At 38.8% G+C, this 26665-nt stretch overlaps 2 protein-coding genes and 1 long non-coding RNA gene across 3 annotated transcripts; 2 read left to right on the top strand and 1 right to left on the bottom strand.

Annotated features, from left to right (window-relative positions):
* Window positions 1–80: 80 nt before the first annotated feature.
* Window positions 81–4501, top strand: amdhd1 (amidohydrolase domain containing 1). The gene is made up of 9 exons (XM_030439424.1): window positions 81–272; window positions 640–746; window positions 1109–1173; window positions 1255–1532; window positions 1616–1841; window positions 2173–2297; window positions 2565–2658; window positions 2746–2906; window positions 3529–4501. The coding sequence occupies exons 1-9, from the start codon at window positions 136–138 to the stop codon at window positions 3632–3634; spliced, it is 1299 nt and encodes a 432-aa protein (XP_030295284.1). The 5' UTR covers window positions 81–135; the 3' UTR covers window positions 3635–4501.
* A 330-nt stretch (window positions 4502–4831) lies between these two features.
* LOC115595232 (tetraspanin-9) lies at window positions 4832–10523 on the bottom strand. The gene is made up of 9 exons (XM_030439433.1): window positions 10328–10523; window positions 8891–8937; window positions 8519–8598; window positions 8211–8402; window positions 7750–7824; window positions 7538–7639; window positions 7150–7281; window positions 5383–5466; window positions 4832–5299 (listed from the first exon to the last, which is right to left on the bottom strand). Exons 3-9 carry the CDS (start codon window positions 8579–8581, stop codon window positions 5228–5230), a joined length of 720 nt encoding a protein of 239 aa, XP_030295293.1. The 5' UTR covers window positions 8582–8598; window positions 8891–8937; window positions 10328–10523; the 3' UTR covers window positions 4832–5227.
* Window positions 10484–13117, top strand: LOC115595235 (uncharacterized). Its single transcript, XR_003986664.1, has 2 exons — window positions 10484–10620; window positions 12624–13117. It is a non-coding gene; the product is annotated as an uncharacterized LOC115595235 (long non-coding RNA).
* Window positions 13118–26665: the final 13548 nt, after the last annotated feature.

The following is a 26665-nucleotide window of genomic DNA, read 5'->3' as shown; positions in this document are numbered from 1 at the left end:
ATGTCCGTGACAGGAAGCACCGCCCCTCTCTGTGCACTTTAAACTCTGCTCTCCTGGTCAAATATTTGCCTTGTTTCCAAACTAGTTGGAAGCCAGTCAGTCAGAAGTGAGTGTCTCTGCTCTGGATGAATCAAAATGTCCAGTAATTACAGACTCCTGGTGAAGAATGCCAAACAGGTGGTTCTGATCTGCAGCAATGGAGAGAAGTACATGACCAAACATGCGATGCAAAACCTTTGTGTGATTGAAAATGGGAGCGTAGTGATTGGAAGGTAAGTGTTCAACGCCACAAATGAGTCTGAACATTAACAGTTACCAGTGATTACTTTATGATCAGGGTGACCAGCAGACCAGAGTCTTTAGACTGGTGAATAAATGTGACTCGTATCTTTAGCTCTGATGTATCTGCCTTTCACAACTGCAGCACTGTTCTGATCCTCTCATGTAAATGTACAGTGGTAACATCTACAGGCTGTAGTGGTGTATTACACCCTGCGGTACTGTAAAGGTACATCCAGTATTTCAAATTTGAGGTGTTTTCCATTTAATTCTACGTTATACTAACTATTCCATTAAACCTCAGAGGGAAATACTGCTCTTTTTACTCCACTACATCTGAAAACACTTTTCTAAATCCAGCGATGGGCTGATTAAAGCTGTGGGACCCGCTGAAACCATCCGAGCTCAGTATCCAGAAACATCCTTTGAGAAAGTGATTGATGCCACAGGAATGTGCGTCCTGCCTGGTGAGTATCAGCTGGAGTTTGTAATGTTTTTTTCCAAGTATGCGTTGATTTATCGGCCTGTAATTGCTTCATTGAATGCTGCCTTGTGTAACAGGCTGAAAAGGCATTTGAAGCAGATACTTTTCCAAAAATAAGAACAAGAAATAATAAAGTAAAATCCTTCCCTGGCACAAAAAGAGGGAATGAATAACAAAAACATTGGCTATCAACTGTTTTGTTTTTCAAAATGTATTTTACAATCAGTGTATCTCCAGTTTTTGCACATCAACTCAACAAAGGGCAACATGCAAACTGCACTTTTGGACTGTGTACACAGTAACACACTATCAGTGATTACCATCTCAAGAACCTTCGTGTTTCAGGGTTGGTTGATGCCCACACCCATCCAGTCTGGGCCGGTGACAGGGTGCATGAATTTGCAATGAAGGCAAGTATACTTTGATCCTCTCTTTCTTTTCCCTGCTTCTGCAACTGTAGCTAGATGTGCAATGAAATTTAAATTCTTTAGCTGGCAGGTGCCACCTACATGGACGTGCACCGGGCCGGCGGAGGGATCCACTTCACGGTGGAGCACACTCGAGCAGCCGGCTCCTCTGAGCTGCTGGCCTCCCTCAGCAGCAGGCTGACCCGGATGCAGCGAGCCGGTACCACCCTGGTGGAGTGTAAGAGCGGATACGGCCTGGAGCTGCAGACCGAGCTCAAGATGCTGGAGGTGATCGAGGAGGCCAGACGCAAGCTGCCCATCAACATCTCCTCCACCTACTGTGGAGCCCACGCAGTGCCCAAGTATGCACCATCCTCAGTGTGATCTTATCTCACATCACATCCTGAATATGAAACCTTACTGTCCTCCTCTGTCCTTTGTCCAGAGGGAAGACAGTTGCAGAGGCCACAAAGGACATCCTGCAGGTTCAGCTGCCCCGTCTGAAACAACAGATGTCTGCTGGGAGTCTGAGAGTCGACAACATCGACGTGTTCTGTGAGCAGGGAGTGTTTGACCTCAGCTCCACTCGCTCCATCCTGCAGGCCGGTAAAGACATGGGCCTCAACATCAACTTCCACGGAGACGAGCTTCATCCAATGAACTCTGCTCAGGTATCACTTCCTCCAGAGGCTGTGTTTACTGTTTTATGTCCACTTGGTGGAGCAGAGGAACTCCTTAATGAGCTGAAAAACAACTTCTGACATATTGTGTTTCTATTATGTTGTCCACTTTATTCATATGAGTGAGGGCAGACTACTACTGTTTTTGTTTTTGTCAGAAATGACGGAAAAATGACATTAACAATTATTTTTAATAACAGTTGATTTAGTTGATTAACGTATTAGTTGTTTCTCATATAAAGTGTCACAAACTATGAAAAAAAATCAGCACACTGAAGCAATTTTCAGTCCTTAATCATAATCTTGTTAACCCGTGTGTCAGTTGGGTGCAGAGCTCGGAGCTTTGGCCATCAGTCACCTGGAGGAGGTCACAGACGAGGGGATCGCTGCCATGGCAACAGCAAGAACGGCTGCCGTCCTTCTGCCAACCACAGCCTACATCCTACGGTACTGTAACACCAGTGGTGGAGTGTAACTAAGTACATTTACTTGTCGCTTATACTTCACTTGAGCAGTTTGTTTTCGTGCCACTTTATTCTTCTGCTTAAGTGAGATGGTGCATGCAGGACTTTTACTGTAATGGGGTATTTTCACACTGAGATATTATGCAAGTAAAGAGTCTGAATACTTCTTCCATGACTGTGCAACATACACATACATACTCATACACCCCTCACAGCTGCTAGCTGTCTGATAATGTGTGTGTGTGTTCAGGCTGCCGCAGCCTCGAGCCAGAGACATGTTGGATGCTGGGGTAATTGTTGCCCTCGGCAGCGACTTCAACCCCAACGCCTACTGCTGCTCCATGGTGAGTACAACACCAGACAGTTGACACAGAGGAGTGTTGCATGATGGTAACCACTCACCATGTCTCTGTGCTATCCACCTCCCTCAGCCTATCGTCATGCACCTGGCCTGTGTCAACATGAGGATGTCCATGCTGGAGGCTTTGGCCGCGGCCACCATCAACGCTGCCTACGCCCTCGGGCGCTCCCACACACACGGCTCCCTGGAGGTCAACAAACATGGAGACCTGCTCATTCTCAACACCACACGGTAAATCAGGACAGGAGCAGATGTTCAGATGTACACAGGGAAGAGAATATATCTGGATCTATAATTTCATATTTTTATTATGAGATGATCATTGATAAAAGTAAGCAGCACTTATCAATGTAAGATAAAGATGCAGTGAATGGAAAACGATACAAGGTTCAGCCACTGGTGACGTAATGTAACCAAGTACATTTACTTGGGTACAAGTCACTTGAGTACACTTTTTTGTACTTGTAGTTTTTTCCCCATTTTATGCTAATTTGGGCCTGTTATACATCAGGAAATGTTCAAAAAGAAAAGAGTTCATTCAAAAGTCAATATTGTACTGTTGACCTCTACATTTGGTCATTAGTTGCAGCTTTAAAAATGTTTACATGACTTTTAAACCCACATTCTTTCCATGAGTTTTGAGTAAGAGCACATTTTTAGTGATAGAAACAGTGAATTCCCCTGTTGACTCTGTCATGTTCGAGATACAACAGCATCATCTTATCTGGATGTTTTTTTTCTTTTCCCAAACTAGTATGATTCAAGCTTTAGTATTCATCTTGAGATAACCCTCTGTGTTTAAATAAATTACCTGTATGTTAAACAGACCCTCTCCTTCACCTTTGTACTGCAGGTGGGAGCACCTGATCTACCAGCTGGGAGGACATCAGGAGCTAATCCGCTACGTCGTCATAAAAGGAAACATCGTGTGTGATAATGAGAAAACTATGAATTTATAACCATAAAATAATTTCTTACCGATTCAGATTGGTCATGGTTATATTGACAAAACTGACAGCTAAAGCTTGTATTCAGATGAGAATTTATGCGTATATACATATACATTACTGGAAATTATTACAGTACCGGGACGATAGCTAACAGGTAGCTAGCATAGCCACAGACATTACGCTGGTTGCCTGGCAACCTGGAGTGTTCAACTAAGCTAAGCTAAACGGCTACTGCCTGTAGCTAATATTTTAATCATTAGCAACATTTTGAGACGCTTTATTGTCTTTCCATGAATGTCAAAATGTTTCTATACGTGAATATCAATTTGTAAATCTGCTGTTAAGTTGTAAATGACTCACTGTTTGTGCTGCTTGTTTAACTAAAATAAGCTAATGAAAAAAAAAATGCTTCAAGTTCATTTTATCAGGTAAAGCTAAGTACAGTTAAAGTACATTTCCCAAGTCTACTTTATGTAGTTAAGTACACTAATATAATTGTAGGTCTCTAGTAACGCTGGCATACTTTCAAGCATACTATTTAAATACTCATTGGGACTAAATTGGCCCACTTGTAGTTTATAAAACTATACTTCTGACTTAGAGTACAAAAATTGCCATCCCAGCTCAACACAAAAACCAACAAAGTTAACGATAAGTTTACTTTGGACTTTGTGTATGCTTGTCAGTATAATCCAAATGCACTTAAGTATAACTGATAGGAGTATAAAAATAAACTGAAAAGCATACTCTGTATTATCTGTAGTTTAAAAGAAGTATAGTTAAAGCACATCTGACTTTGTAAAAGGAATCTCAACAGTATCAACAACTCCTCTGTAAACCAGTGTTTTTAGATAAATGACACACCTGTTGATTAAATTCTGCCTATCTGTTTCTGTCACACAGCTCAAACATAACTACTCTTTTATCACTACGATTCAGTTAAAGTCAAGCTATCAGTCGTTGAGTGACTAGAGGCATTTCTTTATCACTTCTGAAAACAGGTTAAATACTTCACAACTCAAGTGATCAGTTCATTGATTTATCTGAGCCTCTGTTAAAGTTTGTAAAGACCTGCTGCTCACCCCGCTTTATCTATAGGCTATAACCAAAGAGCTGGTGTTTGACTGTCAGGGTGAAAAGACGTACAGAGGAGAGAGAACAAAAAGTAATGAGGTCAACGAGTTAGTAATTATCAGTACACCTAACATTTGTAAAGAGTGCTTTTATTGAACATGTTAGTACACAACGCTTGTTTTATCTAAATGTATCAATAGGTTTTTCCACAGGCATAGCTTTAGACGACTAAAACAACCCCATTCTCCTCCGCTCAGTCTTTGTTCTCAGTGCTGCTCGTCAGGCACCAATCCTCTACACACAATACTTAACAGGAAAACACACATTATAACGTGATTTTTTCAAAAGGTAACCATAAGAAAAACTAGTTCGAATACTATTCACAACAATAAATGGTTGTATAAATGAAGAAATGTGAGATAAAAGGCGGTAGTGGCACACAATAACTGTCTAGTTTGTCCTATAAACAAAAGGTGAGGGTAACAGATGTGACAGGCTGGAATTAACAGTATGACGTTGTTAATCCCTTCAGGCTTCATACTTCTTGCCTGCTCGGTGGATCTGTTGGTAAAGCGTCATCGAGAAGGCCATACCAAGGAGCTGGGAAAACAAAAACGTGTTAAAAGGAATTCAACTAATGCTACTTGAAACTCTGAATAAGTGTCTCACAGATAGCTGCTCACCTGTATGACCAGCACACACATGGCGATGGTTCCCAGAAGGTGTTTGTTGTCATCCAGCCACTCCTCCACCTTATCATAGCAACCCTGAAAACACACACCAACATTAGCTAGGAAGGGAGGAAAACAAGTAGTGCACAAACCCAGACTCCATGACTCTTGCTCCTGTTGTTTTGATGTCAAGTTAACCAAACAACAGACAAACATTTTCCTTGACGATGAGCTTGAGGTTTTTTGTTTTTCTGCCTTTGTTTAAAAAGGAAACATTTTGGGACTTATTGACTTTCTTTCGGGGTTGTAATGAGAGGGTTGATACCACTCTCATGTCTGCATAGTAAGTATTTACCTACAGCCAGCGGACAATTAGCTTAGCATAAAGACAGGAAACAGCTGCCCTAGCTTTGTCTTAAAGGAGAACTTCGGTCGATTTATACATGCAGCTTCATTGCTCAAGCTACCCTTGACTTGCCAGTACCGAAGACGCGAACAAATTTGGTCCAGCCATTACAGAGCTCCGTGAACGGAGACTTAGCATTGAACGCTAACAGCACGGGGTCAGAACTTTACACTGTGTTTTAAGCGTCTTAACATGCTCCACATCTCACACCAAAAGTTATGCAACATCAGCAGACACCTTAGCACACAGCACTGTAGCGTGTATGACTCAAAATGAATAAAAAAGTAGTTAAAATAGTCTGTTTGTGCAAGGAGCTACTTACCTGTTTGTTGACATCCGTGTGTTCCGGTAGCTAGACTAGTATATCCATCGAGTGTGCACTTAACAGGCTTAACAGGCTATTGTAAGGCTCATGGCTCATGACAGGCTGTAACATGGACATGTACATTATGAACATGAACACGAAAATGCTGGATTACGTTTCTGTCTCCGCCAGTGAGGGAGTAAGTGCACGCTCGACGGATTGACTAGTTTGGTCTAGCTACCGGAAGACACGGATATCAACAAACAGGCAAGTAGCTCCTTGCACAAACACACTGTTTTAACTACTTTTTTATTCAGTTTGAGTCATACACGCTACAGTGCTGTGTGCTAAGGTGTCTGCTGATGTTGCATAACTTTTGGTGTGAGATGTGGAGCATGTTAAGACGCTTAAAACACATTGTAAAGTTCTGACCCCATGCTGTTAGCGTTCAATGCCAAGTCTCCGTTCACAGAGCTCTGTAATGGTTGGACCAAATTTGTTCGCGTCTTCGGTACTGGCAAGTCAAGGGTAGCTTGAGCAATGAAGCTGCATGTTTAAATCGACCGAAGTTCTCCTTTAAGGTTTGTTTAACGCATTACTCTTGTTTACTTATTACAAAGTTTCAGTAGAAAGCTTTATTTGTTAATTTTTCCTTTGGACAGAATCTGGTTAGCTGTCCCTTTCCCTCTGCCTTCAGTTGTTATGCTAAGCTAGTCGGATGGCTGTAGCATCATAGAAAGTATAAAACATGTGAGTGGATTCACTCTTCTCATCCAACTCCTGGCAAGATGGCAATTAAGTGCATTTCCCAACATGCTGACATATTCAAGTTGACCTGCCATAAGATTCAATTTGGCCCACCAGGTGTTTCTAGGAGTGACGTTGAAATGTTTGATTTTTCTGAGCAAAGGTTTGAGAAGGAAGTCATTCATTTATGAGAACTTGGGATCCTTTTTGGACCAACATACATTTCCAGATTCAAGGGGAAAAGTTTGGGCACCCTTGCTTTAGATTTACAGTAATAGTGTACGTCACAGAGTACAACTTTCAAGACATCACACACACTGACCCGTGTCCAGAAGGTGTTGGAGGCGTTGCGACCACAGCCCTGGTAAAATTGCTGGCAGCAGCGGTCGGGAACCACGTTTTCATGCAGAGCAGCGTACCAGTCATTGTGACTCATCACTCCACAACAATGCCACTGGTGCACACAGACAGGAGAGAGTAACAATCATTTTATTTTTAAAAATGACACAACTTGCCTACAGCTGAGGTTACAGAGAGCATTGCAGGGTTGGAGCTGGATGAACAACAAAATCTCAAACAACAAAAGAAGAAGAATGGCTAGAAATATAGATTGTCAATGTGTTACGCTGTACTTTTAGAGGCCTAAATACAGTTTATTTTAATGTGAGATGTCTTTGTCTATGTGTGTGTGTGTGTGTGTGTAGTATTACCTCTCCCTGTATGGTGTTCCATGCATCGCTCAGACCTGCATTGTTATCTGTGTTGTACAGCACCAGCCCTTCCTTCAGGTCCCGTCTGGCATTTTCACTCACCTGGGAACAAAGAACAGAGCACAGAGGTGGATCATGGGACACTCACATACAGTAGGAGTAGGTGATTAAATATGAAAGATAATTATGACTTTTCCTGTGCGTGGTCTTACTTTGTCGGTGTAGACAAAGAACAGGATGAGGAGGATAAGTTCGGCCAAGAGGATGATCAACAGAACAATGAAAAACTGAAGAAAATCATACGAAAAAGACGATTAAGCATGAGCAGAGACATGAAGGATACTTAAATGTTGCATTTATGTAAATGAAAACATTGTTAATATGAGCTCCCGACTTAAAAATATGCTTAACTTTACCCATAAGATGTAAATTATGAAAAATTAACCGGGTTGTGGTCCTGACTTTTTCCATATTATGAGCACAATAATACATGTATTAAAGTTTAAATACGTAATGAAAAATATAAATGAAGTTTTAAACTTCACTATCAAGTTTCTCCATCATGTAAAATTCCAACACAACCTGAACACAACACTAAGCAGTACACTCTGGCTAAAACTGATATTTAAATGCACCAAGTGGTGGTGCATGATGGGTATTGTAGTACACTCACACTCAACAGCAGGCACTTGTTCTCCTTGATGGCACCCAGGCAACCCAGGAACCCCGTCACCATGACGACCGTGCCGAGGGTGATGATGAGGTTGGCGGCGGAGAGCGACGGGAAGGAGGGCGACAGGGTGGCGAAGCTGCCCTGAGACACCGACAACCACACGCCAACACCCAACAGTCCACACCCGCCCAGCTGAAACACACACAGGAAACTCAAACACTTCCTGCTGATTTGTTGATTATTGTTTTGCTGATTTCACAAATGTCAACATCTGAAGTTGTGTGAACTTTGTGTGTGTGGGACATTACCCAGAAGAGCAGGTTGAAGAGGAAGAGCATGTACTTGACGCAGCAGATGCAACCACGAGCCATGATTGAATCGACGGGCACTGCAAGAAATTAATTTTTTAAAAAAATTTAATAAAAGGTGTAGATTAACGATGCATTTAATTCATAGCTGATGATTCTCTTGTCAGACAAAGATAAGACGTGAATAAACAAACTTTTAGGACAAATGTGAACTTTAATGAACTGATTGGGGTTTTGCAGCATTTGTAATCTATTGTCGGCTGTTAGTTCACCAACCTCTCTGTTTCCTGTTACATCACACTAAGTGTAAACATTTCATTCTCTACGGAGTCATGCTGAAATCACATCACAACACGGAGGAGACAAACTCACCACTTCAGGAGGAGACGCAGGAGAACGGAGAAGGTCTAGTGGAGAACCTGTGACACAGAAGTGCACAGAAACTTTCAAACTTCACTGTATACTATATACAAGCAATAACTGAATATTTTGCAGGAAATCTAACCTAATGATTCATCAAAACAGTTCTCTGTTAGTGAGTTCATCGATGAATCAACTTGTGTTTTTGATCCCTTACTATTTTGTTGATGCTATTTTTCTAAAGAACTGTGGCTGAGATATGTAGTTGAAACATAAAGTTGTTAGCAGAGCTTGTCAGTACTTAAGATGCTGATACTGACATAAGTTAAATAGTCAAAACGACTGAAATAAAAACTTTTTTTTTTAATAATGATCCCTCAAATGTGGTTATTGAACACAAAGATGTGACAAAGATATGTAACAAGTAAGATATGTTACAGGTTTACAGTTAAAACTTAACTGATTTGTCCGATATTGGCTAATCACAGATGTATTGGTATCTGTGTATATGTTGTCCAATATGTGCTGATATTATTTTTTTTATTTTAATAAAGATAACATGTTCACTAATATGCATGTCTTTTAGTAAAAGTATTTTACCTTCAACATATTATTTTAAGGTGAACTATGTAGTTTTGTGGAAGAAATTTTAATCATAAGAGAAATATCTTGATTGACTTGATTTTTTTTTGTAACTAAATAAACAGAATAAACAAACTGACCTTAAATTAGACACAATTTCATACTGTTTTACTTTGTTTATAAGTGGCGGACCCTGCCATCTTTCTAGCTTCAAAGAGACTTTGCCCAAATTTAACAGTTCATTACATTTAGTCACGCAAAAAAATAAATAATAATAATAATAATAAAAAAATATATACAAACAAAAGAAAAATTCATTATTTTTCTAAGTATTACAATTCTTGGATTTCTTCTCCAAAACTACATATTGGCCCTTTAAAGTAAAGCTAACTGTTGTTTGATGTTAGCAGTTAGCTTAACTTCTTTCATGACGGTTGACTCATAAAGCCAACAGTTTAACTGTCTCACGTGGCCAGTCAAGGACTTCATTATAATTTACGTGTTTTATTCAAAACAGATTAACAGTCTAAATGAATTACATTGTTGTTAATGTCGCATAAACTCAATTTAAAACTGTATTTTTATCGTTTATCTGACTCAGAGCGAATCTTCTTTCTCGTCTCCACGTGACGTCACTGGACCAAACTTCAGTTTGCGGTTTGACGAAAGTTTGTGTTAAAAAACGGACAAAAGAAACGCGGGAGTCACTGCTAAAGACGCTAACTTTGTACTTTAGTGACAACAAAACATGTTGGTGTTTGCTACAGGCAGGTAAATCCCAACGCTGCGGGTCAGGCCGTGATTGTTTTCATGTCCATGCCCTCGGAAATGAGACGGGAACAAAAAAACAGAGGGATCGTTTCCTACCGTTGGCTACGAGCTGGAGCTCATGTTCCCGCTGACGTCTCGAGTTTGAGCCGCAGAGATCTTCACATACCGACTCCCGCTGCTTCACCTCACAGCAGCACTCGGTACGAAAACTAATCCGACGGCTGTTAACTGTAAAGTCGGCTCTGAAGTTTCGTCGATGGCTGGAGAGAAGAGGAGGAGGAGGATTCTCCAGAGAGGGCGGAGCACAGCGGAGGAAGGACCCGGGGTGGAGGCGTGACGGTCCCGGCTGGAGAGAGAAGGACCGTCCGGGCAAAGACCCTGCTGGCTGTGTGAGTATGACCGGCGGTAGGCACAGGCAGGGTAGGACAAAGTGCTCCTGTCATACTGGAGTAAAAGTTAAGATATCATGTTAAAATATTACTGTGGTAAAAGACAAAGTCACCCATACAAATAGTAAATAAATAAATAGTAAAAGTGTCTGATTAAATGTATTTCAGGTTCAAAAGTCCTTTTCTGGCAATAAATGTACTCACATGTCCAGACTACAAGTAAATATTTACATGTATCCAGCAAACAGGTAACCCTCAGGGAGCGTTCCCTAAAGGCTCTTTAAAGACATTCTTTTTGTAACCTAAAAAGAACCTTCGAGCAACATTATTTTAAGGTTTTTGTTTTCCTCACAAAATCATTTAGAGAACCATCAGATAATGTTCCCTAAAGGTTCTCTAAAGATGTTTTGTGTAACCCTCAGAGAACCATCAGAGAACATTCCTGGACCCCCAATGTGAGCGTTCCTTGATGATAAGTTTTTGTAATGTCTGAGCAGTACGGTGTTCTGCAAACTTTCCAAAATTAAGGTCTGGGAGAGAGTTCGCTGTGTGGGGGGGTCCATGGAACATTCCATAAAGGTTCTCAGAAGGTTACCTAAACATCCTTAAAGAACATTTAGGGAGCGCTCTCTGACGGTTCTCCGTAGAGATCATTCCATGAGAGTTACCTGTTTGCTGGTATATGTACATGTAAATATATACTGAAAATAATTCAATGTTCGGAGAATGTTCCTCAAAGGTTGCCTGAAGGGTAGGGGAACTTTTTTGCTTGGTATATCTATCCTATGAGTCAACTGATGATCTGATCTGATATTCAGCTCATTTATTTAGCAGTAGCATCGGTACTGTTTGTATGAAACCTGTTACAGAGACCCAACCAAGGACCCAGGTTCTGGGGGGGTCCAATAGTCCCTGGCTCACTCATTCAGATCCTTTTCTTGAGTAAAAATACTGATTCTACAGTGTCAAAATACTCCAGTATTGATAATTAGAGGCTACAGAGGTTAATGCTGAACACAGAGACTCATCTACTCACTACTCCGTCTTCACTTTAGTTTGAAACTATTTTAACTATTTTAATTTGACACCTTGATCAGTTAACAGAAAACGTGTATAGTGATTGTCGCTCACACCAGCAATGTCATTTCGATACAACAATAGCTGTAGTGTGCCCAAATTTCGTTTCATAAAATACAGTGTACTATCATGAGGCCGATAAAACTCAGGGTGTGTGAATTTATGAACTATAATTGCCTCACCTGAGCTTCTCTTTTAGGATAAGCCAATGGCAGGAGGAAATATTTTACTAGCTAACTGACATTAACTTATTGTAGACATTGTGTTCAGCGGACAGTTTTGACAGTAAAACATGAAAAAAACTGAAGACAGATCGAGACTTGTTAAATGTCACATAGGAGCAGCCTCCACCTCCAAACCGCCACACACACACACACACACACATACATCATTTTTATGAATCAGTCTTTGCTAATAAAGTGTTGGATTCATGCTTATTTAAATGTGTCTTTTCAAACATATTATAATTACGTCAAATAAATACTTTCAAAATATTTAACAACAATAATATGCTGTGTCAATAATATTGCCCCTGTTACTGTTATGTTATTATCAGATTATTATTACTCAAATCAATACACTTCAGGTGCTGTAGTTAACTATTTTGTATAGAACTGCAACATTTGATTATTTCTATTATGGATAAAGTACCAAAAGTAAAAGTACTACTCATAATGCCAACTGTTCAATTTCAGATTAAAATTTCAGATAAGAATATTATATTATTGGATTATTGTTATCAGTGCATTCATATGTAAAAGTCACTAATCAAAAGTGGAGCTTTTAATTACTTTATGTACTACCAGGTGGATTAAGCCATAACAATACACAATAATTGTCACACCGTGGTGAGGGTTGTCTCCTTCTGGGTTTTTGTCTTGTTACTTCCTGTTTTATTTTGAAAGGTAACTCTCCTCACGTTTCAGGTCACTTGCCCTTCTTCATGTGGCATCCGTCTGATCGCCTCCCCTGATTCCTGATTGTGTGCACCTGTTCCCCTTTACCCTCATGCGTCCTTTTTCTTGTGCCAGAGTGTTTCATTTCAGTTGTGTACCTAGTCTTGCAGTCCTCGTATTGTTCCAATCCACATTTGTATTTCTGAATCCTTTTTCCTCTTTGAAGAGTGATCTTTTGTTGGTAATTTTCTCAGCTCAGTTTTGTAGATGTGTTAAGGTTATAGCTATTCGGTTTGCCTCCGTTGGAGTGTTCTTTTGTTTCATCAATTTTGCAGCTCAGTCATGTAGCGTAGACTAAGTTTCTTGAGGTCTATTGCCTCCGTGTTTTTGTTTGTGAGTTTTGTTTCTTAGTAATCTCTTTGTATGTCTAGAATAGAAAGATATTTTCATAGCCTGTTTGTCACTCTGTTTAAGAGAAAAAGAGTTTTTCAGAATAAAAGCCTGCCTGAACTGCTCATACTCTGCATCTGAGTCCTCTTTAGAGCCCAGCCCTGACAATAATTTATTGGTTGGTTAAAATGTGTATTAAGAATCTGACTCTGCAAAGTAAGTAGTGTATAAGAATGAAGACAAAATAAATGTTCAGTAGTGGAGTAGAAGTACAAAGTAACATAAAACAGAAGTATTGGAGTAGAAATATGATGACCTGAAAATTATACATCAGCACAGTATTTAAGTAAATGTACTTTGATCTGACTCCCATAAAAGCATGATTTAGCTCAAGTAAAAGTCAAGCTTAAACAAATGAATGCAAAAGAAAATGTTATTTTTGTTATCTCTAATCATCTTGTGACCCTTTATTTAAAAACCACCGTGTCCTCCTCTCTTATCTTTCAGTGGAACAATGACTGACCTTCTTTGTGCCTTGTTTCTACTTTGTATATGCCTGAAAATTCACATGCATCTGTCTGTGTGTGTGCATACTGTTACTCATTAAACTTACCCCACCAGTAGAGAACAATACCTGAAATATTATGTGGAATTAGAAGTTGGTACAATTTCTTACAGTACATCAGTAACACCAATATAATACAAATAGTTCTGTGTTTCTTTTAAAGGACACAAAAAGATTCTTGTGTGCACCCTAGTCTACAAATACACTAAGATAGTGAGCTTTAATTGTCATTTGGATACAACATTTACACATTTACATTTAGGGAATTTAGCAGCTTTTGTCCAAAGCGACTTACAGTAATTCATACATTAATTTATATATTGATGGTAGTGGCTGCCATGCAAGGTGCCGACCAGCACATCAGGAGCAGTTTGGAGTTTAACAACAGTAGCCGTGTGCCAGAGTTTCGTTTATTAGAGTACACTGTACTATCATGAGGCCGATAAAAGGGTGTGTGACTTTTTGAATTATAATTGCCACACCTGAACTCCTCTTTTTGGATAAGCCAACGGTAAGAGGAAATATTTTACTAACTGACTGACATAAACTTATCGCAAACACTGTGTTTCATCTTTGGCCAACAGTTAGAGAGTAAAACATGAAAATACTCTGATCAACCAAGACAGAAAACACAGTGGAGCTTGACTTGGAGCTCCTTCTTTGGGCACAGAGAGACCACAGAGATCAACCCCCTCACAATATTTCAACACTGTAGACACCAAAAGATTAATTTCTTCCAAAGAAATTGATTATTTTGTGTTATTTACCCAAATTTAACAGCTTGAACATCCAGTCAAGCTTTGTTTATATAGTTGTGTTTACTTTCTAACAAGAAACTACATTTTTAATTTAATTAATTAAATTTTTACGAAGCAGATTCACAAAGGCCCATAAGCTTGAAATTATCGCTAAGATGGAAACATTTTCAATTCATTAGTGCCACTGTAGTCTGCTCTACATGCCAGAAACACAGTAGTGTCCCAGCACATGCAGCCGGTGTATTTTCTTTCCCTGCCCTTCTTTCAGCCTGAGTCTGGAAGGTTTTATTAAACGTAGCAGTTTGTCTTTGGAGGATGAGCCTGACAGGGCTCTGTTGATGTTTCTTGCATTGAACTGCTTGAAAATGCTACTTTTGTGAGCAACAATTTATGAACTTAAACAATATCTATGTACTTGAGTACATCATGATGTTGGCTTCATGCTTCTTCAATCTGTCTACTGAATAAAATGCAGCCAAGGTGACAAGTTTTTGTTCTATTTTTGTATTTTTACTGTTATCCTGTACATAAGACAGAAACACTCTTAGTGATCAGACATTTGCATAAGAGCAGACCTCTGCAGCCAATGAGGTTGTACTGATAAACCTTCGTGAGGTGATTGGTGGCTCGAGTGACAACTGGACAGTGTGAACATATTTAAAAAGTCGCCCCTGTTACACCAGGACAGCAGTCATCGAGAAAGATGGGTGGCATGACAGGAAGTCTTCTCCTTTTGCTGTGGGCCGGTGAGTTAACGATCCTTCTGCTGCTACTTTAACCCTTCAGTATGCCCTCAGATAGAATTATGTGTGTTTTTAAATGTGGTAGTTGGGATTATTCTAACTCTGATGGAGGCAGAAGTAATGTTTAACAGTGACAGACACTTCGGGCACATTGGCTGTCTTCTGTTTTACTAATTCCTAATTTAGTCGTCAGTTTCTTTTCTAGAGAAGACATTAAAGGTTTAAGTTTGTGGTATGATGCAGCTCTTAGTGACAAGCAGTTGTTTCAGGGGTTGAGACAACAGATAGTGGATGGCATTCAGGGTAGAGATGTCAGGTAAACTCAAGGTCTGGTAGTTTAGTCTGTTGGCACAAATACTGTCACTATTTACAATGTAGTATTTGTTTTTTTTCAAAGGCAAAGGAGAAAATGACACTAGCTAACTCTCATTTTAGAAAAGTATTAGAAGCCCCACAATGTCTAATCAGTGTATGGAAACACCATGAAGAAAAAATATGTAATACCAATTATAAAATAAAGTAGAAATAAAAAATGTACCAGGCTTCCATGAGGACCAACTTCTGTTGTTTTCTACAAAGAACACTGTTGTAACTTAAAGTCAACTCCACTTTCTCTTTCAGGTGTCTCGGTGAGCACCATGGTGGATCTGCAGAAGAGAATCATTGGTGGTCGTGACTGTGATAACGATGAGCGTCTGTACCATGTGCAATTGAACATGAGAACACAGACTGGTGGTAGACACTTCTGTGGTGGCTCTCTGATCAGTGGCTGGTGGATTCTGACTGCAGCTCACTGCTGGAAGCCTGACAGGTGAGATATTTTTATTTTGAAACTATTAACAATAGTCCTAAGTTCAAAAGTCCTAATGCACTCATAAGTAATTATTTGATTTAAAATTAAAGCATTTACCAAATAAAGATAACATTACTTAAAGTATGTTCATGTTCAGTACTGACATGCAATTGTAAAATATTATATATTACAGTGATGTTCCTCTTTGACCTCTTCTTAGTTTTACGGAAATCAAAGCAATTCTACGAGTGCATCCACGTGGTCAGGAAGTCCATGAGACAATCCAGAAGAATAACATTCTTCAGCACCCTACCGCTGACATCATGCTGCTGAAGCTGTCAAAACATAGACCTGGTTTTCCTCAAATAGCGCTTCCTGACTGTGCTAATCATCCTACTCCCAGGAAGTGAGTTGTGATCTTTCCCCTTCAATAAGTCTGGAAGCTCAAATCTTGAAAAACGCAAAATGAAAAACTTTGCTTTTTCTCCTTTTCATTGTGTTTCAGTGATATGGTTCAGATTGCAGGTCATGCAGCCATCAATGCAGGTCCTGGTGGAGCAAGAGGTGAGATTATTTTATTTATCTCATAATAACAGTTTATATATTTATTAAAGGAGAGACACTGTGTGAAACATAAGTAAAGCATGTCATAATTTGCTGGTCCTTTTTGAGACATCTTGAATTGCAAAGAGCACAAAGACAAAGACAATATATTAAATGTTTTACTTTTGTGAATATATGTTTATTCTGAGTTTGATGCCAGTTTCAAACGAGTTGGGAATGAAAGGGGCATCCTCGGAAGACTCAGTCGTTCACAAACAAGGACACACTTTGTGACACACAGAGTTGTTTAAAGATATTACTACATGACTCAACAACACTGTAAAACTGTGGTTGTTAAACACAGTTTGTTGCAATGATGTCTGTTTTTATTTCAGTTTTACACAGCGTCCACAACATGATCAGAATCATTTTGTGTTTGTTAACTTGTGAACATACATTGTCACTAAGTTTATTTTTTACTTTATCTTAAAAGTTTGTTTCTCATTAATTATGTTTATGTAAACACATTGTTAGATATACATCTGTCAGTACGCTTTGTTTTAAAGCTTAACTAAAGTGAATTGAGACTAATAATAAAGTAGATAAATAGCCTAATTTCAAGGTGCAGTTGGATTTTTAAAAAAATCTTCAAAGTTGTTTGAATGTAATAGTATAAGTATAAGTAAGTATTAATATTAAGATTCCAATGGTGAAATACGACAGTGTTCTTCATGTGTTGGTGAAATGTGTAAGTTAAAAAGATAATGTATTAAAAAACACCTTTTATATTCTCATCTAGATCCTACTGAAGTACGCCATCTCCAATGTGCAGACATCAGGGCTATTGATTGTCCGCCGGACCACCACATTAAAATTGACCAGATTTTTTGTGGTGCAACTACTGACATAAATAATCGAGTGGGTGCATGTTATGTGAGTATGAATGGCTTCTAACCTTATATATTTTCAACAGTCATTGCACAATTTAACTTTAGTATATAGTTAATAAGTATTAAAAAAGTCTGTAACAAACAATATAAATATGTCTTTCACAGGGCGACTCTGGTGGAGGAGTCGTGTACAATAACAGGATTTATGGTGTCATTAGTGGAGTTCATGAAACACACGTCTGCACTGGTCCAGATACATACATGGATGTCTGTGGATACATGGACTGGATCAAACTTAAAACAGCTATTAAACCACGAAATTAGCATTGCTGACAAACTAAAGGATTGTTTTGGATGTGGTTAATTGTGAACTATCACATCATTTAACAGAAATGTCACACTGTTGAGTTACTCTAAATATGAAGTTGATACTTTTACAGTTGATTGGTTTACATTAAATGTTCAACTATCATTAGTTGTGTCTGAGTTACAGAAGTTAAGTATTGAGATTCTTGCAGTTAAATTGTTGTTATGATTAAAACAAAACCAGATTCGCACAAACTTCCTGTAAGTAAATCAAATGGATTTGACCTGTTATTACACTCCTTAAATGGATAAACTACAAAGCTATAATAATGTCTGCTCTTCCTTTTGACCACACTGATAACAATGCTGAACACGACTGTCCTTACAGTGATGTCATGAGGTAATAATGATGTCAAATAAAGATGACTTGCAACCGTTATCTTGCTGATCATTGTCTCTATTCAGTGTCACATCTGCACATGAACCACATCTGATGTCTGTCAATTTAACAGATAATTTTCAAGTCAATAAAGTTATTATAAAGAGTCACAGCTCTGCCTCTGTCCTCTCCTCCAAAACATCCTGTGAATGCTGATTATTTTCTGTAATAATCGATTGATTGTTTGGTTTCTAAAACTGGTGATAAATATTGAAAAATACCTTCACAGTTACCCAGAGCGACACCTTCACAGTGCTTGTTTTATTGGACCAGCTGTTCAAATCTGAAAATGATTGAGTTTAAATGAAAACAATTGGAATGATTAAAAGAAAAAGCAGCAAATCGTCAAATTTCCAAAGTCAAATAATAAAGGTTCATCACTATGACATCAATATAAATACATGACTTTGAACAGAAAATACCAAATAAAAATACAAAACATACAAAAAACATTAAAGCAAGTTTTCTCTTTCTGTTAACTCTCTTCTTTCTCTCGGCTGGCGTCTGTTTATCCCAGCACCCATCGATCAGACTGGGAGGAGTTCAGCTGCACAGACTCGCTGCTGTCTCCATCCTCCTGCTGACAGAGACAGATATGAAACAAATCTGTTATCAAACTACAAAACTTACATGTTTGACAGTTGTGGTGCTGGAGAAATGAATCCTGATGACTCTGGTGATCTCCTGACTTTTCCTGTAGCGCCACCATGTGTGGTTTAGAGGGAATGTCTCAAAAACTTATCAGGATAAATTTAAGAACTTTATAACATATAGAGTTAAACTATAAACAATAACTGGTTGAGATAAAATGAAAAGGCTCAACTTGAGTTTTATCTTTTTCTTCTAACCCTAGTCTGATCGATGGGTCCTGGGATAAACAGACGCCAGCCGAGAGAAAGAAGAGAGTTAAATAAAGGAGGAGCAGTCAGTCAGTGACACTGTCTCTGCCCTCCTCCTCATGTGTCCTTTGCCTCCCTTCACTGTGGGGGCACCACTACAGATCCCAGTGTTAATTGGTTGCCACTCGGATGCTGGCAGAAACTGGACAATGGCTTTTACTCCTCGACTGTAGAACACACAGGAAACGCAGCGCTGCTTTAACGCCATGATGCTCCAGGGAGGCAACAGGAAGAGGAAACTTGCTTTTAATGTTTTTTGTATGTTTTGTATTTTTATTTGGTATTTCATTTTCAGAGTCGTGTATTTATATTGATGTTATAGTGATGAACCTTTATTAAAGTCCTATTTGACTTTGGAAATGTGACGATTTGCTGCTTTTTCTTTTAATCATTCTGATTATTTTAATTTATACTCAATCATTTTTAGATTTGAACAGTTGGTCCAATAAAACAAGCATTGTGAAGGTGTCGTTCTGGGTAACTGTGAAGGTATTTCTCAATATTTATCACCAGTTTTAGAAACCAAACAATCAATTATTAAAGAAAATAATCAGCATTCACAGGATGTTTTGGAGGAGAGGACAGAGACAGAGCTGTGACTCTTTATAATAACTCAACAAGATCATTGAAGCAACAGGACCTGCTGAACCTCTGCTAGTCAGCTGAGTTTAGAAATGGAGCTGATGACTTCTATATTTTAAACAAACTCCAGCTCAGTGCAGATCACACTGCTCTGCTGTCTGTAGGACTCACAGGTCACATGACTGCAGTTGTCAATATGAGCAGATTTATTGTGATTTTCATCTTCTTCAGCACCTTTTCTGTACCGAGCTGGCGACCATGTTGGTGTTGGTGATGTGTGCTGAGTGAGATGATGTAGTTCACCGAGAGGTTTAACACAAAACTAGATGATTCGTTACTATCTTTATGACAAACAGCGACTTTATTGAGTTGAAAAATGAGCTGTTAAACTGACAAACATCAGATGTGTTTCATGAGCACAGAGCAAGAGTTTCTGTGCAGATGTGACACTGAATAGAGACAATGATCAACAAGGTAACTGTTGCAAGTCATCTTTATTTGACATCATTATTACCTCATGACATCACTGTAAGGACAGTCGTGTTCAGCATTGTTATCAGTGTGGTTAAAAGGAAGAGCAGGCATTATTATAGCTTTGTAGTTTTTCCATGTAAGGAGTGTAATAACAGGTCAAATCCATTTGATTTACTTACAGAAAGTTTGTACAAGTCTGGTTTTGTTTTAATCATAACAACAGTTTAACAGCAAGAATCTCTATAATTAACTTCTGTAACTCAGACACGACTAATGATAGCTGAACATTTAATGTAAACCAATCAACTGTAAATACATCAACTTCATATTTAGAGTAACTCAACAGTGTGACATTTCTGATAATGATGTGATATTTCACAATTAACCACATCCAAAACAATCCCTTCCATAGTCAATTAAGCTTTTTGGTGGGACAATACCTGTGATATGTGTGATCCAGTCCAGACGTCCATGAATTCAACTTCTTCAGTACAGATTATTTCACCAGCAGTAACAATGACACCATAAATCTTGTCATTGTACACGACTCCTCCACCAGAGTCGCCCTGTGAAAGACATGTTTAAACACTTATTAACTCTACATTAAATTGTTAAAACTTGTAATGACTGTAGAAAAGATATAAGGTTGGAAGCCAGTCCTACTCACATAACATGCATCCACTGGCTTTTTACTGTCATCAGTTTTGCCACAGAACACATGTTGATATTGACCTGGGTTTTTGACCCACGGACAGTCCTCAACCTCGATGTCTGCACATTTGAGATGGTCTACTACAGTAGGATCTACATGAGAATATAAAAGGTGTTTTTTACTACAATCTCTATTTAACGTACACATTTTACAAACAAATGAAGAAAACTCTGCTGTGTCTGACAATTGGAGTCTTGATATTTATACTTACTTTTACTATTATAAAATACAATCAAACAGCTTGAAAGATTTTTTTTACAAATCAAACTATTGATCTACTTTATTAACAAAAAAGTCTCAGTTGTCTTTTGACTTTTGCAAAGTTAAGCTTAAAAAGAAAGTTTACTGACAGATTTATATTGAACAATGTACATAAATAAAATTAATGTGCAACAAACTTTTGAGATTAAATAAAAATGTACTTAATGAAAATATATGTTCGCAAGTTAACAAACACAAAATGATTCTGATCATGTTGTGGTCACTGTGTAAAACTGAAATAAAAACAGACATCACTTGCAAACAAACTGTGTTTACCAACCACAGTTTTACAGTGTTGTAAATCATGTAGTAATATCCTTTAAACAACTGTGAGTCGTCCTTGTTTGTGAACAACTGAGCCTTTCAAGGATTCCCCTTTCATACCCAACTTGTTTGAAACGTGTATCAAACTCAGAATAAGTTTCACACAAATCTATTGATAAATACTGGTAAAAGTTTAATAAAGTAAAACATTAAAAATATTGTCTTTGAGCTGTTTGCAGCTGAGAACACTCAGTGTGATAAACATATAAACTGTTATTTTAAAATGAACAAAATTAATCTCACTTCTTGTTCCATCAGAAGCTGCTTTGGTGGCTCCATGACCTGCAATCTGAACTTTGGTACCTCTGAAACACAGTGAAAAGAATAAAAAGGTCAATTTTTAATTTTGTGTTCCTCAAGATTTGAGCTTTCAGACTTATTGAAGAGGAAAGATCACAACTCACTTATTGGGAGTAGGATGATAAACACAGTAAGGAATCTTTATTTGATCAAAACCAGTTGCAGGTTTTTTTCAGCCTCAGCAGCATGATGTCATGTGTCCTGTCGTTGCCGATGATGTCTTTGTCTTTATAAGGTTCAAATCTGTCCAGCACGATTGTCTCAGAGTGACCTCCTTTATTATCACCTGGATGCTCACCTAAAATCGATTACCTTACCACTAAGAGGAGGTCAAAGAGGAGCATCACTGTAAAACATAATATTTTACAATTACATGTCAGTTCTGAACATGAACATACTTTAAGCAATGCTATCTTTATTTTGTGAATGCAATGACTTGAAAGCAGAAAATTACTTATGAGTGCATTTGGACTTTTAGATTGAATTTATAAGTGAGAAATATATTGTTGATAGTTTTAATATAAAAATGTCTCACCATCCCGGCTCCCAGCAGTGACCTGCAGTCAGAATCCACCAGTCACTGATCAGAGAGCCACCACAGAAGCCTGTACCAGTCTGTGTTTTTATGTACAATGCCACATGGTACAAACGCTCACTTTTGCGACAGTCCTGACCGTTAATGATTCTCTTCTGCAGATCCACCATGGTGCTCACCGAGAAACCTGAAACAGAAAGTGGAGCTGACTTTGAGTTACAACAGTGGTCTTTATAGAAAACAACAGAAGTTGGTCCTCATGGAAGCCTGGTGCATTTTCTATTTCTACCTTATTTTAAATTGGTATAACACATTTCTCTTTTCTGTGTTTCCACACTCAGCTTAGACATTGTGTGTCTCCTAGTAATTTTCTAATATGAGAGCTAGCTCGTCTCATTTTCTCCTCTGTCTTAGTAAAAAAACAAACACCACATTGTAAATAGTGACAGTATTTGTGGCAACAGACTAAACTACCAGACCTTGAGTTTGCCTAAAGGCCCTGACATCTCTACCCTGAATGCCATCCACTATCTGTTGTCTCAACCTCTGAAACAACTGCTTGTCACTCAGAGATGCATCATACCACATACTTAAACCTTTAATGTCTTCTCTAGAAAAGAACTGACGAGGAAATTAGGAATTAGTAAAAGAGAAGTATGGCAATGTGCCCGAAGTGTCTGTCAGTGTCAAACTTTACTTCTGCCTCTATCAGAGTCAGCATGTCAGAAGGATTCACTCAACATCAAACTACCAAGTTTAAAAACACACATAATTCTATCTGAAGACATATCGAAAGGTTAAAGTAGCAGCAGAAGGATCGTGAACTCACCGGCCCACAGCAAAAGGAGAAGACTTCCTGTCATGCCACCCATCTTTCTCGATGTCTGCTGTCCTGGTGCAACAGGGGCGACTTTTTAAATATGTTCACACTGTCCTGTTGGCTCTCGAGCCACCAATCACCTCATGAAGGTCTATCAGTTCAACCTCATTGGCTGCAGAGGTCTGCTCTTATGCATATTTCTGATCACTTATCAAGATCACATGCATATCACTTATGCATTAATCCAACTTCAGGGTATATTCAAGTACATGTTTTGATCAGGTTAATTAGGAAAATAATGTAAACATTGGCCTTACATTGACATTATGTGTGAAAGGAATTCATTTAAAGCAATAAACTAAAGTGTTACTTTAAGCCTACACTGAAATGTTGCTCACACAAACACCCCTTTAAAAAACATCTCCAGCTTTGTGCCAGAAACATCAACAGAGTCCTGTGAGGATCACTTTCCAACGTCAAGCCACTTCTTTTCACAACCCTCTAATCTACATAGAAGCTGACAGATATGCTGCACCCCAACAGTTCATCTGGAGTGCTGAAACATTAAACATTTGTTAATAAGTATTATAGTTAATAATTGGTTCAAGCTGGGCCTGGGTCTTTTAGAGATATTTTCTTCCTTTACAAAAAAAAGTTAAATATTCAATCACGAAAAACATTAGTTACTCACTTGGTATTATTTTTACTTAATCACTGAATAACAGAGCCGACTCGGGCTGACAGACAGGCAGGGGCAAATAAATTAAAACGACAAACACTGATGCAACGACTCATGAGCTGTGAATGTGTCAACTTGAGTGATGAATTAATCCTTGTCCTGCACATTTGTGAATCTGCTTCATATACACACAGTAGGTTCAAATTTACAAATTATAATATCAGCTCAAAATGAAAGATGTCCATGACAAAAAAAACAAGACTAAAACGAGGCTATAACATATTTCGATTTTACAAAAATGCCCACATAACTAAGAAGTCAACAGAAACACGCTTCACAAAGTTAAAAAGTTTCTCTCAACTCAACAACTCACAAAATTGAGAGATTTTCAGAGGGAGTCTGGGGAATTGTTCTCCCTCTTCCTCTCCTTGCTGTTGTTAACAGTAGTTGACAGTTTAGTTTGTCATCTGCTGTGTTGCAAAACATTCTCAAATAGTTCTAAAAGTTTGTTAATATCTATAAGTTACATTTTATTCTGGCGTTTCAAGGTTTGGAGGCTCTTCTCACAGCTCTCTGTGCCCAAAGTTTAGCTTACGTGCACAGAGTATTTTCATATCTGTCTAACTGTCCACTGACAGACAAAACAAAACGTTTTTGATAAGATTTTATCAGTTAGTTAGTAAAATATTTCCTCCTGCCATTGGCTTATCCTAAAAGAGGAGCTCAGGTGAGACGATAATAGTTCATAAATTCACACACTCTGAGTTTTATCGGCTTCATGATAGTACACTTTATTTTAATAAACGAAACTTGGACACGCTCCGGCTATTGTTGTATCCAAATGACATTGCTGGTGTGAGCGACAATCACTATGCATGTTTTCTATTAACTGATCAAGTTGTCAAATGAGAGTTAAAATAGTTTCAAACTAAAGTGAAGACGGACTAGTGAGTAGATGAGTCTCTGTGTTCAGCATTAACCTCTGTAGTCTGTAATTATCAATACTGGAGTATTTTGACACTGTGGAATTAGTATTTTTACTTGAGTAAAGGATCTGAACGAGTGAGCCAGGGACTATTGGACCCCCCAGAACCTGGTTACTAGGTCGGGTCTCTGTGATCCATGCAAACAGTACCGATGTTAAATAAATACGCTGAAAAAATCGATTCACATAAGAATCGTGATTCTAATCATCCACAATTCTGAATCGATTCATAAACATCAAAAATCATTTTTTTATTAACGTTCCCCCGTCTCTCTGTGCGCCCCCACAGGCTTCCGTACACAGCGCTGCAGCAAGCTTGGGGAAAGACAGACAATGAATTTGTCTTCAAAATAAGAGCTTTACATTGCACCCTATTGGAGTTTAGAACTGGGTTCTTAGCGGGGGGCTAAGTGGATGTTATGACCTGCACCTTATTTTTGTGCACTTCTGTTTGACATTGTGCCTGCAGTGCATGGCTGCCCTTGTTTGCATAGCAAGCTGCCAATTTGATCGTCCTTTTTACGGCTCGGTCCGCGGATTTAGACAGAAGCCGTTAAATTGGGGGTCTGTCCTGATCCGCCAATTTGCCACCTCGGAGGGTACACTTTTATCCAACTCCATTCCGATCTAAATCTGAGACGTCGTTATGCCATAAATTGCGTGAGATGGGAGGAGGTGTTAATGACCTGCACCGCTGTGCGACCCACAGCCGGGGAATTTTAAAACCAAGAAACAGCTGATCACAGCAGTCAGTCCATCACTTCATCCACGGACATTAAGATGAACAACTGGACAGCTGCTGAGATCCAGGAGATGCTGGCGTCTCCTCGGTCTCTGATGCTGTCTTCACTGTTAGCTTGTTGTTGTAGCAGCAAGCTAGGAAGGGTCGCTACTTTCAAATTAAAAGCCCCCCGCTAAAAACCCAGTTCTAAACTCCAATAGGGTGCAATGTAAAGCTCTTATTTTGAAGACAAATTCATTGTCTGTCTTTCCCCAAGCTTGCTGCAACGCTGTGTACGGAAGCCCGTGGGGGCGCACAGAGAGACGGGGGAACGTTAATAAAAAAATCGATTTTTGAAGTTTATGAATCGATTCAGAATTGTGGATGATTAGAATCACGATTCTTATGTGAATTGATTTTTTCCCCCACCCCTATTTTTTTGGTATATCCTGTGTCCTGTGGGTCAACTGCTGACTCATCTGATATTCAGCGTATTTATTTAACATCGGTACTGTTTGCATGGATCACAGAGACCCGACCTAGTACCCAGGTTCTGGGGGGTCCAATAGTCCCTGGCTCACTCGTTCAGATCCTTTACTCAAGTAAAAATACTAATTCTACAGTGTCAAAATACTCCAGTATTGATAATTACAGACTACAGAGGTTAATGCTGAACACAGAGACTCATCTACTCACTAGTCCGTCTTCACTTTAGTTTGAAACTATTCTAACTCTAATTTGACAGCTTGATCAGTTAACAGAAAACGTGTATAGTGATTGTTGCTCACACCAGCAATGTCATTTGGATACAACAATAGCTGTAGTGTGTCCAAGTTTGGTTTATTAAAATACAGTGTACTATCATGAAGCCGATAAAACTCAGTGTGTGAATTTATGAACTATAATCGTCTCACCTGAGCTCCTCTTTTAGGATAAGCCAACGGCAAGGGGAAATATTTTACTAACTAACTGAGATAAACTTATCTAAAACGTTTTGTTTTGTCTGTCAGTGGACAGTTAGACAGATATGAAAATACTCTGTGCACGCAAGCTAAACTTTTATCTTTGAGCCTCCAAACCTTGAATCGCCAGAATAAAATGTAAGTTATAGATATTAACAAACATTTAGAACTATTTGAGAATGTTTTGCAATACAGCAGATGGCAAACTAAACTGTCAACTAATGCCGACAACAGCAAGGAGAGGAAGAGGGAGAACAATTCCCCAGACTCCCTCTGAAAATCACTCAATTTTTGAGTTGTTGAGTTAAGAGAAACGGCTTGTTGGGGTGCAGCATATCTGTCAGCTACTATGTGGATTAGAAGGTTGTGAGAAGAAGCGGCTTGACTTTGG

Source organism: Sparus aurata, chromosome 14 (assembly GCF_900880675.1).
Source record: "Sparus aurata chromosome 14, fSpaAur1.1, whole genome shotgun sequence".
NCBI lineage: Eukaryota > Metazoa > Chordata > Actinopteri > Spariformes > Sparidae > Sparus > Sparus aurata.
Note: the sequence above shows the minus strand (reverse complement) of the source record. Positions and strands in the feature narration are given on the sequence as shown.